This window comes from Pelecanus crispus, chromosome 6, assembly GCF_030463565.1.
Source record: "Pelecanus crispus isolate bPelCri1 chromosome 6, bPelCri1.pri, whole genome shotgun sequence".
NCBI classification, from domain to species: Eukaryota; Metazoa; Chordata; class Aves; order Pelecaniformes; family Pelecanidae; genus Pelecanus; species Pelecanus crispus.
The window spans coordinates 30,991,646-31,004,903 of record NC_134648.1 but is presented as its reverse complement, the minus strand read 5'-3'; the positions used below and the strand labels follow the sequence as shown (position 1 = coordinate 31,004,903).

The window sequence follows — 13,258 nt, the reverse complement described above, 5'->3', positions numbered from 1 at the left end:
TTTCTCCTATATGGAAGAGTAATTGTCCATCATTTCAGTGGGAATCACATTGCTTATATGTGATGAGGGGTCAAATTATATTCTGCATGAAGTAAAATGTCTTAGTTATATTCTACCAAGAGTTTATTAGTTGTGTTAAAACATAAGAGTACTCAGTTTGGACTATGAAGTAACACGAAGGGAAAAAGACATTTTATAGCTTTTGAGAAAGTATTAGTGTTGAAGGCCAGAAGAGCACTGACTTGTACAGCACTGCATTCTTACCCTACTTGAGTCATGCTGTGTTGCTCATTTCCTGTATAGGTACTCTGTTGCCAGGGCCACTTTCATTATTTTTCCTAGATTGATACTTCTGGTGGCTTGGTGACCCACTAAACAAGATTGGCCAGTACACTTTTTTCAAGGAGATCTAGTGTAAGTATCTCTATATGAGATTAAAGCCTCCCCATGAGGTTTCCTCCACCCCACCCCATCACTCCTTGTGGGAACTAGAAAAATGGGCAGTCATCAAGTGCCTCCCACAATTACAGTAGAGACCAGGTGTATGACTACTTAAATAGTTTCTTTGCCCTCAGAGTACACGCTTTTTTTAAAGCATGCAATTTCTGTGAGTGACCAAAGCACTAAACTGTTGACAAGGGTAGTACAAGTTGCAATTTTTTTTTTCTTTTTTCTGAATTGAAAGAGTGTACTGTTAATATTTGGAAAAATACTGGATAAAAAGAGTTCACTAAGAAGAGTGTTTCATACAAGCACTGTTACACTACTGTGAAGTATCCTTCTTGATCAAAGAAAGGTGGATGGAGGCAGACCAGGACCTGTTAAGCAGAGTGTTGAATACACGATTAGTTAAAGGCTAATGTACTAAGCTAGTTTGCGGGGCGGGGAGGAGTAGCCCATGAATGCCAGTATTACAGGTGTAGAATAGCTTATTCTTTTGTAATTTGTGCCTTAGGGGGAACATCTGAGGTCTGGGATGAGGGTAAATGCACCTGATGGAATGAAAGAAGTTGTTTTCTATTTGTGCTGAAGTTTGTTTAGAAGACACTAATGAAGAGATGGTTAATAGTGAGATGAGGGAATACTAAATCCAGATGTTGAAAGGTTGAATCACCATAAAGGCAGATAAAGACAGTAACAATGAAATGGAAGGAAAAGGCCCTTGTGATAATAGAAAAAGGATTGATCAAATCTGGATAAAAGGTCACATAGTCCCTAACTGACAGCTGTATCTCTCTGGTTTTAGTTGGTGACAGGAACCTGTCATAGAAATGGAATAAATCAATAGTAAATTAGGGGTTGAGTGTCTATGTGTGAAGTTGCTGTTCTCTGCTTTAAACTTCTGTTGTACTCCAGAAATCATACTAGCCATGAGCTCCATTTTGTAGAGGTAGACCAAGTGTGACTTTGGCCATTTCCACATTAATTTTATTTACCTGTTTTTCTCTTTCACCTGCCATACATTGAAGCTTCTTTCTACTACAGCAGTCTTCTTCCCAGGTTCCTTATAGTATGGCAGTTCTTTCACCTCTTCCGCAGTAGTGAAGAAGAACAAAAAAAGAGCAGGAGTCCTGCAGGATAGGTGAAAAGGAGAACTGAGTGTGGTACTGTCAGAAGGTTCATTAGAGTGCAAGCACTGCCATGTCTTCTCACAGCACATCAGTTCTGTATCTGCTGAACACTGCAGCTTGGAGCGAGATGAATCCAATAGTTCTTGCTGCTAAAGCACCATCTGTTTCCTTTCTGTCTTAATTTGCAGTCACGGCATCTCAAAAAGACACATGCACCAGTAGGGTTAAATCTAACGAATGTAACCAGTAGGAGTTGGATCTCATCAGCCAAGGATCACGTTGTTAAAATATCAGAGGGTATCTTTACAGAGAAACTCTACGGATATCTGTATAGCCTCAAGAGCTTTCTATGTAATTCAGATTTTATTGATAGTTGCACAGGTATCAGAAAATGCTGAGTACCTTAGAGCATGAAAAATGTCTCTCATTGGAAAAAACCTTTGCCTACAGCATTCCTGGTTGATGCCATTCGATTTGCATCCCAGGCGATGGTTTCAGTTCTGCTGCTTGGCATGAGCTGTGGGCTGACACACCAATGTAATGTTCAAAGTGTTCTTGTATGCAGTGATATTCATAGGCTCTTTATGAGCGAGATAAAGCCTGGACAGATGTTAGTGTACAGTACCGGGTTTTTAAAACCGCTAGTCAGATGGTTTAAAATCAACAGGGAGCAGATACAGTTGGTTTGTTAGGAAAGGTTCACTTACACAGTGAAAGCTTAGGATTTAGTAAAAATTTAGACTTTGTGAAAACAAACTTCCTATTTTAGTGATTTTATTGACCTATTTATTTATAGAAAAAAGGCATGTACCATAACATTGTCTGCAGTGCAGCAAATGCATCCCCAACTCTGAACTGACCGTTATTTACCTCTTATATGAAATGCAAAAACTGACGTATGATTGAGTAGCTTTAATTTCTGAATTTCTGTTATTACAAAGTATTGCTTACATAAGATTGCTTATAGCATATTTGTTAATGACATTCAGGGATTTTGGGGGGGTGGGGGGTTTGTAAGTAGCAATTCTGCTTTTATTGTTTTTTCCGGAAGAATCAAGATGGAACGCTTTCAAGAGCAACTATATTTTTCTGGTGTGTGTTCTTTGCAGGAGTACATGGTTTATAGGAAACATACCTACATGCGATTGGATGGTTCTTCAAAGATTTCTGAACGAAGGGACATGGTAGCAGATTTTCAGAACAGGTAATGTATTTTACAAGGTGTTTCTGTACTAAATTGTGTGTAGATAGAGAGTTGGTGTAAGATGTAGTGGAAATAAATGAAATTTGCACTTTAAATTATCTTTCCTGATAACAAATGGACCTTATTTATCTGAAGCAGTTTCTAGGTGGTTTGCTGACCAGGAGTCACTGGTGTTGATATTGAACCCAGTTGTATTTAGAAATTTGTCATCTGTGAAACGGTATTGGAAGCAATTTTAGTGTACCCACCTATTGTGCTTCTTGCCATTTCAAATATGTTATTGCTTATAAAGAAGCTCAGTAGAAAGGCTACTTCGTTGGTTATTATGTGCTCTGACAATTGACGCTGTGAAGATGAGATTGAAAATCTTGCATATGCTAGAGCTTTGAAAGTGACTTAGTTTTCTGCAAAACAAACCATTTAAGCATGTTTTATTAAGAAACCTTAAATTAATATAAAAGTGATAAAATGGGGATTTTATTAGATAGTAAGATATGCTAACCCTTTTCATTTAGTAAACCAAAATGGATTCTGGCAATTTTTATGACCGCATCAGGAACGAAGAGTATGTAACCATCTTGTTAGAAGTTAATATATTTTTAGTATAACTTTATCTCCACTAGGGCGCATTATTTATAATGATTGAGTTTATGGTTATTAAGTTTCCTTTTAGTCATGGGGTATGGCTTGATATGATGTTGCTTTGGTGTGGTAGTTCACAGTAACATTATCCTTCCTGGATGGTCATGTGAGCTAGTAAGGTCAATTTTCTTTTTCAGAGGAGTTAGGTTCATAGATTGTTGTTTATTGTGGGGTGAAAGCAACATTCTAGACTAGAGAATAGTCCTTGCGTTAGCAGTCCCAAGGTATCATAGCTGAAGATCGGAGGGGAAGCCATGTACAGCCTTTCAGGTCACTGGTTCATGAGACTTAAAGACCTGAAGGACTGTGGTGCAGTTGTGAGTCTTCTAGGGAACTCCTCAGAGCCATAAAACCAAATACCTGAAGTAAGTGAGAGGACCATGCAGTACCTTTCTGCCTGTTTCCAGGTGTCAGAAACAGGTTCATTGCAGGTTATGGTGTCCTCCTGGAATCCTGACTCTTCTTCCTGTAAGGTCCTTTAACCAAAAGAAGTGAAGAAATTTGTTTTTATTAATGAATAGAATTTGGTTTTATTAATGAATAGAACAACTGAAGAAAAATAATCATTTCAGCAGGAAATCCCTTTGAAATACAGGTCAGCCAGTCTAAACAAGAATTCCTATTAAAATGTTAGTTGAGTTCCTCTTATATGTGATTTATTTATGAGAAATATTTCCAGGAAAAAAGCCTGACTGAGACTAAACTATCCTGCAGGATATCCTAGCAGGGTGCTGAAAAGATACAGCTATGGAATGATAATTTGTTCCTGTAGTCTGTGGCACTGTCCACTTTCTTTCCTTCCAATATGGTATTTCCAGAAGCATTTCACAGCTGTATGTTCAGGTTACTGTCTATATGCACGTTCCACTATTGTTACAAGACTGAAAAGATTTCCTGGCCAAGAATTACCTACATTGCAAACAGTCACCTGCTGACTCCTTTTGCTTTCTACCTGCAAGATAAAGTCTAGAGGTTGACAGCTCAGCTTCAGTTCCTCCCAGATGTCCATAGCTCAGGGTGGATTTTTGTACTCTTAGATTTTGGACTGCCAGAAACGTTCTATTTCTAATTTTAGAGTTCTTAGCACGTTCTTTGTGTGTGTTAATTCATAGTTTTCATAATTATTTCTGTTGTCTATTGGCAATTTTTTTAGGAGGAGCGAGGGAAAATCTTATCTTGGACTAGAATGGGTTCTTTGAGAGTCTGTTTTATATGATATAGCCTTGCCAGGTACTTGTGAATGCCTTGAAGTTTGAGTCCTGAGAACATAGTCTGTTCTACTTGACCTTCAAGGATATGGATTCCAAAACCCTTAGGTTTTTTACATTTGTTGAGTTGTGCTAGCATATGTGTAATAACCTGCAATACACCCACGCTTCCTCCAGGAAGGGCAAGAAAGACCCTTTAGATTTGATGAGTGGACTTTCAAGGACAGACTGCCTACACATAGTTAGTCAAGAAGGAAATGTCCCATGCTGCTCATACAGCAAGTTTCCGCTTCTTTACTAATTTTGCATGCACTAGTGTACAGACAGCATGGTACCAAAAGGATGTGGCATTGCAGAATGTCTTCTCTTAAGCAGAGGGCCTTGCTCTGTCATTGTCAAAGTACAGTATGTGAGCCTCTTCAGAGTCCTTACTAGTACTGTCTGCTTTGTATCAACCTGTTCACAGATCCATATGGTGTTAAACACTTTTAAATACTGCTGACCTCCCAGTGGCACTAGTGAGGTTCACAGCCTTAGCAGAAATCCTGATTTTGCTGTTAACACTTGAGCTTTCATCAGTACTTGGTCATCCTACGTATAGACCTGTCTCCTTGCTTGTTCTGTTCAAAGCACCAAATTTACATCTACACAGTTTCAAGATTTGTTTTTCTTTCTTTACCAATTGAGCATTGTTAAGGCAAGATTTTTTTAACATCGGTCAGTTCTGTGAAACAGTAAATTGTTCTTTGTCCATATGAGATCTTAATTTCCAGTGTGGGCAAGATAAGCCCTGGTTTGTTTTTCACTCATTCATACTTTTTTTTTTTTCTTGACCATGAAGGAACAGCACAAAATGTTCTGAAGTGTTCCAGTAATAGCAATAGCCCTGATCACTTTATACAGGTCAAAAAATTTACTTCTGTGGTTATTTCTTGTTCATCATGCACAAAATAAGGTTTTTTTTAATCTCTTTCCTCTACAGGAATGATATTTTTGTGTTCCTGTTAAGCACAAGAGCTGGAGGCTTGGGCATTAACCTTACAGCTGCGGATACGGTAGGTGAAGTTTGGTAAAGTAATACAGAATAAAAAATTGGCTTACTGATGTTTAGGTTTTGGTATAAATATTTCTTTGCTTTTCCTGCCTCATATGCCTCCAACCACCGTCTTTCCCAAGCTGCTAATCTGCCTCCCAGCCTCCCAGTTTATGTAAGAAAATTGGTCTTTGTGTGAAAGTTGATGCACTCTTAGCCATGCTGATCAATATTTTTTAGCACTGCCATTCACATCATGAAATTGCATAACCTTGTTTACTTTGCTCATATTTATAATATGGTATTATCTTGATGATAAAGTTGTAGAATATTGGACACTTGGTACACAGTTTTTGGTTGCAGTTGGAAATATCTTCCTTCTCCCGACATACTTTAGTACCAGAGTCTAGAAAGGAGTTGGACGACTGAGGGGGTCTAGAGATGCAAATGACACTTTCATGCAATGAAGGCTGTTTCATGTATGACTGTTTGCTCTTAAGGTTCGGCTGCAAAGGAATCAGTAGAACAGGTATCTGTTACCCCTTTTTTTTTGTGCACAGAAGAATGAAGCAATGCCTCTATAAGTACAAAGTCATTTGTAGTTGAATATCAGCTAGTCAGGAAGGATAAATTGCATCCCCCCCTACTCACCCAAGGTGTAAAGACATACTGATTTAGGTGAATTGCAAGGATTTGCACTCTGGAGCAGCTCCCACTAATCATTAAGAAAGGAATACCGACCTGCATGAACCATTTATCTCTTCAGTGACAGCTATTCTTGTGCTTCTAATGCAACACCATGTGCATGCAGATTTGACCCCAAGACAGACTGTAATCCTTAGCCACACAAAACCAAAGATCTCTGAATCAAAAATATTTAATATTAAAAAAAAATTTTTTTCTTTTTTTTAAAATACCCCATCATATCTTGCTATCACTTAAAAGAAATCAAAAGAAAGCAAGTGTCTGTAGGATTTTCAGGGTTGAAAATTTCTCTCAATTGAAGATGCTTCAACAGAGGAAATAAACAGATGGAAGCACAGGCATGCTCCTGCAGGCTTCTTACATGAGCATTTTTATTTCTGTGGTTTTATAACTTTCTGAATACTTTGCTGTCTAAAATCTTTTTCAATGTTTTTGTTTTGTATGCTTACTTTGCATAAAATACTCTTGGAATGATAGGGCAATGACTGTAATGTGGCATTTCAGTTTTTTGTAGTAAGAGCACTAGAAGTGTTAAATTAGACTAGACTTTATCCAGGATTGAAAGAAAAAAATTGGACTATTACTTTTTGTGTGAAATTCTAACTTGATGGGCTTTTTCTTTTTAAGGTAAGTAACACTAAAATGGGTCCATGACGTGGTTAGCCTATAATTAATTACATGTCAGGGATTTATTGTGGTGACAAACTTAAGAATTTTGTGCTGCCGAAGCAGATTTGTTGAAGATATTAAAGACACTCTGTGGAAGTTGAAACACTCACAGTGTCAATTAGTTTGAATTTGTCTGAAATGCAATGGAAAAGACTTCATAGGACTGAGCAAAGCTAGGTTAATATAGCCTGCAATGGAGCACTAATTCTGTGGGGTATACAGCAGAACCTTTATTTTTATCAGTATACTGGATTTTTGTTTGTTTAATCACCAGGTGCTCTAAGTGTATGGTTCTATTTAATCCTTTCTGTTCTGGTGTTCTTTTGCAGGTAATTTTCTATGACAGTGATTGGAACCCAACAGTAGACCAGCAAGCCATGGACCGGGCACACAGGCTGGGTCAAACAAAACAAGTCACTGTGTACCGGTTGATATGTAAAGGCACCATTGAGGAGCGCATCTTACAAAGGGCTAAGGAAAAGAGTGAGGTAAGAATAAAGAAATCATCTGGAACAAGAAGTTACAGAAACAGTACCAGAAAACATGAATCAAAATGAGTGAAGAAACAGAAAAAGTTTCTGCAGGGAAACAGAAGGGAAGCCAAACGGGAATGTCTTTGTTCAAATAAACAAATCTGCGTCACTAACACAGCAGCATTACAGCTGCATTATGTGAACTAGGAAGAAGCTAATTATTTACACTATGACTTCATGAAAACTATTTCTTATGATGCAATGAAACTACTCAGGCTTCTTTAAGACTAGAGCTTCTGGTTTTGCTGTGTCAGGGCTACTGATTCCTCTCGTGTTATACTGTTATACCACAGCTGAAATTTTTTAAAGAAATTTGGAAGGTAATCAGATGAAAATTATTTGAGGTGTGAGGGTTGGCAGAAGAGCTTGGTGTCCTGCAGCATCAAGCAGTAAGTGTATTAGAAACTTTAAACCTCGTGATGCTTTATTGGCAAGAAAAAATTAAGCAGATTCACTTTCTTTGGTAGCAATAGGTATACTGTATACAACACACAGATGTTCAGTACAGTTCAGTACACAATTCAGTACACAACTCAGGGTTTCTTCCAGCTTTTGTCTTAATTAGATGCTGATCATGGTGCTGCAGCAACTGAAGCATCTCCAGCTGAATGCATTCACGTTTCCCATGTTGAAACATACCCGTTTTATCTAGGATACTGCAGTGGAGTCACCTGATATCAACCTGAAAATAAAGTGTAGTCTTTTTGCTGGTGATCCAAATCATCAAAATTGGGTTATGCTAAATCATGTTCTCTTTTGCTAAGTTACAACTCTTCTTTGTTGGTTTTTGTTTTTTTTTTTTAAATAAAGTTGCAGTAGTAGAGGTTGAGTGAATTGCTTAAACTGAGACACTGACTCAATATGGAGATTCAGTCTTCAGTCAAGGAGACTAAAAATGTTATACCCTTTAAGAATGTGATCTGCATGACCCTCTGTGCAGATTACTTGAAAAATTGGACTGGTAATTTATACCTGACAGGAGTACCACTGTATTTTTTCTTTTTGTTCAGGAGTATATTAATGCTGCTATCACTTGCTGTTTATTACACAGTGCTTTAGAAGAAGTGCAGCTTTGCACAAGGGATGACAATTTTCTGCTTTCTAGCTCGGTTACTTCTCATATTTTATACTCTCAATTATACCTTTAATAAATCTTCCCTGAAATTTTGCTACTAACTTTGGTATGATAGAGAAGTTGAGTCAATTCTGACTTACACAGATGTGCTGGCATCTTTTTTTGGCTGGCTTTCAGTGAAGTGTAGTGAGAATGGTTCATGGCTGCTTTGAGTAAGTTTTCCTTTTTTCTCTCTTCTTTTTTTCCTTCTAGATCCAACGAATGGTGATTTCAGGTGGCAATTTCAAACCTGACACCTTGAAGCCAAAAGAGGTGGTCAGCCTTCTGCTGGATGATGAGGAACTTGAAAAGAAATGTGTGTGAAATTCGTGTTGCGGCATTTTCCCCATCTTCCACTTCATTAGCTTATGAAATCTGTGGTTTTATCTCTACAAACACATGCATTGCTGATAACAACTTCTGTTTCCTGGCTCTTTTTGTATTGCCAACTCTTGTTAGTACAAGCTGGTTTCATATCACTGCTAAACTGAAAGATGAAGTTGTGCGAGAGAGACATGATGATGTGATAAAGTTTTTATTGGCACTTGTTCAGGATCATTATATTGTTCCTGAATGACAGAGCTTTGACAAGAATTATGTAGGTCATGACAAGAAAAATGTTAGTAAAAATGCTATATTTCATCATACTTTTGAAGCTGTATTAAAGGTATACGCTTTTATGTTGCTTAAAAGAAGAATTTCACTGTAAGACTTTTTAGTGATTTGGATACAAATGGTTTTAATACAGTAGTGTTTTCAATGTTTTATTTTAGTTTTAATACAGCTGACTTTTCTTCACAGTTCTGTTAGAACTAGAATTTCTTGTAAGATTCACAAAAGGATATGAAATATCTTTCCAGTGGTGACAACTTTGTATTTCTTTTCCAACAGTGCGTCAGCGTCAAGAAGAGAAGCGACAGCAAGAAGAAACAAATCGTGTGAAGGAACGTAAACGTAAAAGGGAAAAATACGCTGAAAAGGTACTTTGCATCAAAGAGGTTGCCTGTGTCAGCAATGGAGCCACAAGAGCTGCAGGCTCACTATTATGTGGTGTGGAAACATTTTATGCAAAGGCAGTCTAATGAGTAAAGCCTTCTTCCCTTCACCATTGAACATCAGTCTGTGGCACTCCTTACGCAGAAGAGGGATACTACAAAACACATAACGTATAGTTATCTGTATTTTAACATCATTAGCAACTTAAAATAAGGAAGTACTGCATACCCAAACAACACTGTAGATCACCAGTAGTCTACAGACAGCAATTTGAAGAGTCATGCTTGAAAAAACCAAAATGATCAACTGATCATTCTACAGCATATAAAATGGTGACTTAATCAAGATTTTGTTCTGCAAGGACAAAAAGGGAATGTAAATGAAGCACCATACATAGATAAAACCCGTATAGCTGTGTGGCTTCTGTGGAACAAGGGAAGACCAGTTTGTGTAAAAAAATCATTAAAACTGGTTTATGAAAATTCTGAATTTTTGAGACAGGGAGGCCTTGTATTAATTGATTGGAATTCTGTGTAATGGTAAAGAATTTCAAGCTTACTCCAAAAGTTAGTGGAAATCAAAGTAATTTTGTAAGAGTAATTCTCCATCATTCCAGGTATTTTAAGAAGAAAAAAACCCCAAACCCTACTTAAATCTAAAGAAGGAGCCTTTAAGGGATCTGTTACTGTGTCCTTCAGAAACTTGTTTTGGGAAATTCTGGACATGGCATTCCTTGAGTTATAATACTGCATTAGATGTTGAGATTTTGGGTTGCTTATTCCCTTTCTTCTGTTTTATTGTCTTTTTCATTCCTGGTATTGTTTTATTTATTTCAGAAGAAGAAGGAAGATGAATTGGATGGGAAGAGAAAGAAAGAGGGCATGAACCTTGTGATCCCATTTGTTCCCTCAGCTGATAACTCCAACCTGTCTGCTGATGGGGATGACTCCTTCATTAGTGTAGACTCTGCCATGCCCAGCCCTTTCAGTGAGGTGAGACTTACTGCTGCTTTAAACTATATACTATTTCAATTGTGGCCTTACATCCTATAGGATTCTTGCTTTCTGTTATTTTAGCTAGTGTAGAACTTTGAGTATGTGGGGAAGTGAGATGTCTTAAAGGTGAACCATGGAAATGAAAATAATTTATTGAAAACATAACAGCTGATAATAAGCTGCCCTACAGCTCCTCATGTTACTTGAAATTCCATTATTCCCCTCTTCATTTGCTCTCTGCCTCCCTTTTCTTACAGCGAGTTCATGCCCTGACTCTCCTCCCTTTCAGCCCCTGAAATTTTTCCATTCCTGCCTGCAGTTCACTTACTCTCTTCCTCCTTTCTTCACCCTTTTCCCTGCCTTTGTCATACTCACATTTATAACCATGTGCCTTCTTCCATACCAATACCTTCCATAGCAAGAACAGTCTCTTTCTGCTCCTGAACCAAACAGTATCCCCTTGACGTTCAGTGTCTTTGTACGTACTCCTAGCTAGCCTCATCTACATCTCCTTCTCTGCTTCCTTCCTTGCTTCTGATTCTGAATTAGTGTGTTTTTTCTCTGGAATTTAAATTGTAAATTGTCAGTGGCACACATCTTATTTTCCTTTACCTTTTTGTAAAGAATTGCAAACCGGTTTTGGCAGCAAATATATTCTGTTCTATAGATTTCTATGTTGTATTGTTTGTTCACTTATTGACAAATATTTTTATTAGCATTAGGTTAAGAATACTATTGTTTTCTCTCTTGCAGTGTAAGATGCACAGTTGAACAGCAGTTTTCTTAAATCTCTGCTGAGCCCATTAGTCTCCTGCTTCTTAACTTAGCGTCTGTTTTCATGAATTGAAATTAAATAGCTCCTGGAGGTCTTAACTGCTGCTCAGCATGTAAATAGAGGGTGTGGTGTGATTAGGCAGATTATGTATCATGCTGCTAGTCTCACACAGAGAAAATGAGACAGAACTGAACAAGTACCAATTAATTACTTGTGATTGTATGGCTTTTAAAGATCTTACTATGTTTGTACCCTTTCCTTTCCTAACCTGAGAAGTTAATGGCTTTGTTCTCTGTCATGTTTAGATATCCATCAGCAGTGAATTACATATGGGCTCTATCCCTCCCGATGAGAGCAGTAGTGATATGCTTGTGATTGTGGATGATCCAGCTTCTTCAGCACCTCAGTCAAGGGCAACAAACTCCCCTGCTTCCATTACTGGCTCAGTTTCAGATACCATGAATGGTGAGTACTTTTTGCCTTGACTTACTACTAACATTTATTAAACATTGACTTTGTATGGCTAGGTGATACATTTTCTGCATTTTAAGCAGAGTATATGCATGGTTGGCAAAGATTTAGGGAAAAAATTCCCTTTTCATTGAGAAATTACTTCTGATTTGATAGGAAATCTGTTTATAGTCTGTCATTCACCACACTTTTCCTCTTTTCTGTGTTAGTTACTCATAAAGGTTTTGTCCTTTGTTCCTGTGTTATAGAGGGCTCTCCTTCCATTATGTGCATATTACCAAATCACAGACAACCACAGAACTATTACTAAGCTTTTCCTTGAATTTGCTGTTGGGCTAATAATCAGTTCTCTATTTCCAGTGGGTGATTGGCTGTAATTTTAAATAATGCCGAATGTTTTTAACTACCATAGTTTTATACACTGAAATAAGTAGAGCCATAGTTCTTGATGCGTTTCTTTAGAGATAGCAAATGGAAGAAACCTCATATCTGTCTTCGAGTAAGAATATGCTTCATCCTGAAGTAGAACCTAGGATCCTCCACCTATTTGTGGATTGGATTCATAATAAGAAGAAGTATTTGGAGTTAATAAGATGTGGTTAATGAAGAGTGAAGTTTTTAATACATAATTTCTTTTCATGGGATCACTGCTTGCTAACAGTGTCCATATTAATGTACATGAACGGTATCACTTAATAGGAACAGCATTAATGTAAATGGTAGGTAATTATGATGCTGTATGCATTTGTGAGTCACCAGAAATGCTATAGCAGTTATTGTTTTAACATTCTTTTTTTGTTAAGGTGTTTCAATGCAAGATACTCCTCTCACTGGGAGAGGCCAGTCAGGTCGAAGTCGGGGTCGTCCTAAAGGTTCGGGCAGTGGATCAAAAGGTGGCACTGGGAAAGGCAGAAGCCGGAAGTCAATAGCGGGAAGTGCAGCTGCAATGGCAGGTGCCAAAGCAGGGGCAGCGGCAGCCTCTGCAGCGGCATACGCAGCGTACGGGTACAATGTCTCTAAAGGTATGTGGGGAAGGGGAGGCAGCAGACTACCCAGAGCAGAACCAACCACATGAGTTTGTGTGACTGTTGTTTACAGCCTGTCAAAAAGTAGATAAAAAGTGTTGTATTTTTGGTATTGCTTGTCCATTATATTCTGAGATCCAGGCAGTACCCAATGTGACATGGTAGTGGTGTGAGAGGATAGCCAGTTTCACCACAGACGACCTTGAGAGGCTAGTCCTGTAGAATTTGTCTGCCCTTTGAATTATGTCATACCAAATATTTTTCCCCTTTCTTGTTCTTTTATTTTGGTGTCCAGACAAATTGGACACCCATGGGTT

At 38.0% G+C, this 13,258-nt stretch overlaps 1 protein-coding gene across 1 annotated transcript in view; it reads left to right on the top strand.

Moving 5' to 3' along the window:
- The window catches only part of INO80 (INO80 complex ATPase subunit), a 60,071-nt gene that overhangs the window by 44,485 nt on the left and 2,328 nt on the right, over positions 1–13,258 (top strand). The window contains exons 27-34 of the mRNA XM_009490662.2: positions 2,681–2,775; positions 5,608–5,680; positions 7,362–7,520; positions 8,893–8,995; positions 9,571–9,659; positions 10,512–10,667; positions 11,751–11,910; positions 12,720–12,938. Of these exons, the coding sequence (XP_009488937.1) occupies positions 2,681–2,775; positions 5,608–5,680; positions 7,362–7,520; positions 8,893–8,995; positions 9,571–9,659; positions 10,512–10,667; positions 11,751–11,910; positions 12,720–12,938 (1,054 nt within the window). The remainder of the gene's footprint in view (positions 1–2,680; positions 2,776–5,607; positions 5,681–7,361; positions 7,521–8,892; positions 8,996–9,570; positions 9,660–10,511; positions 10,668–11,750; positions 11,911–12,719; positions 12,939–13,258) is intronic.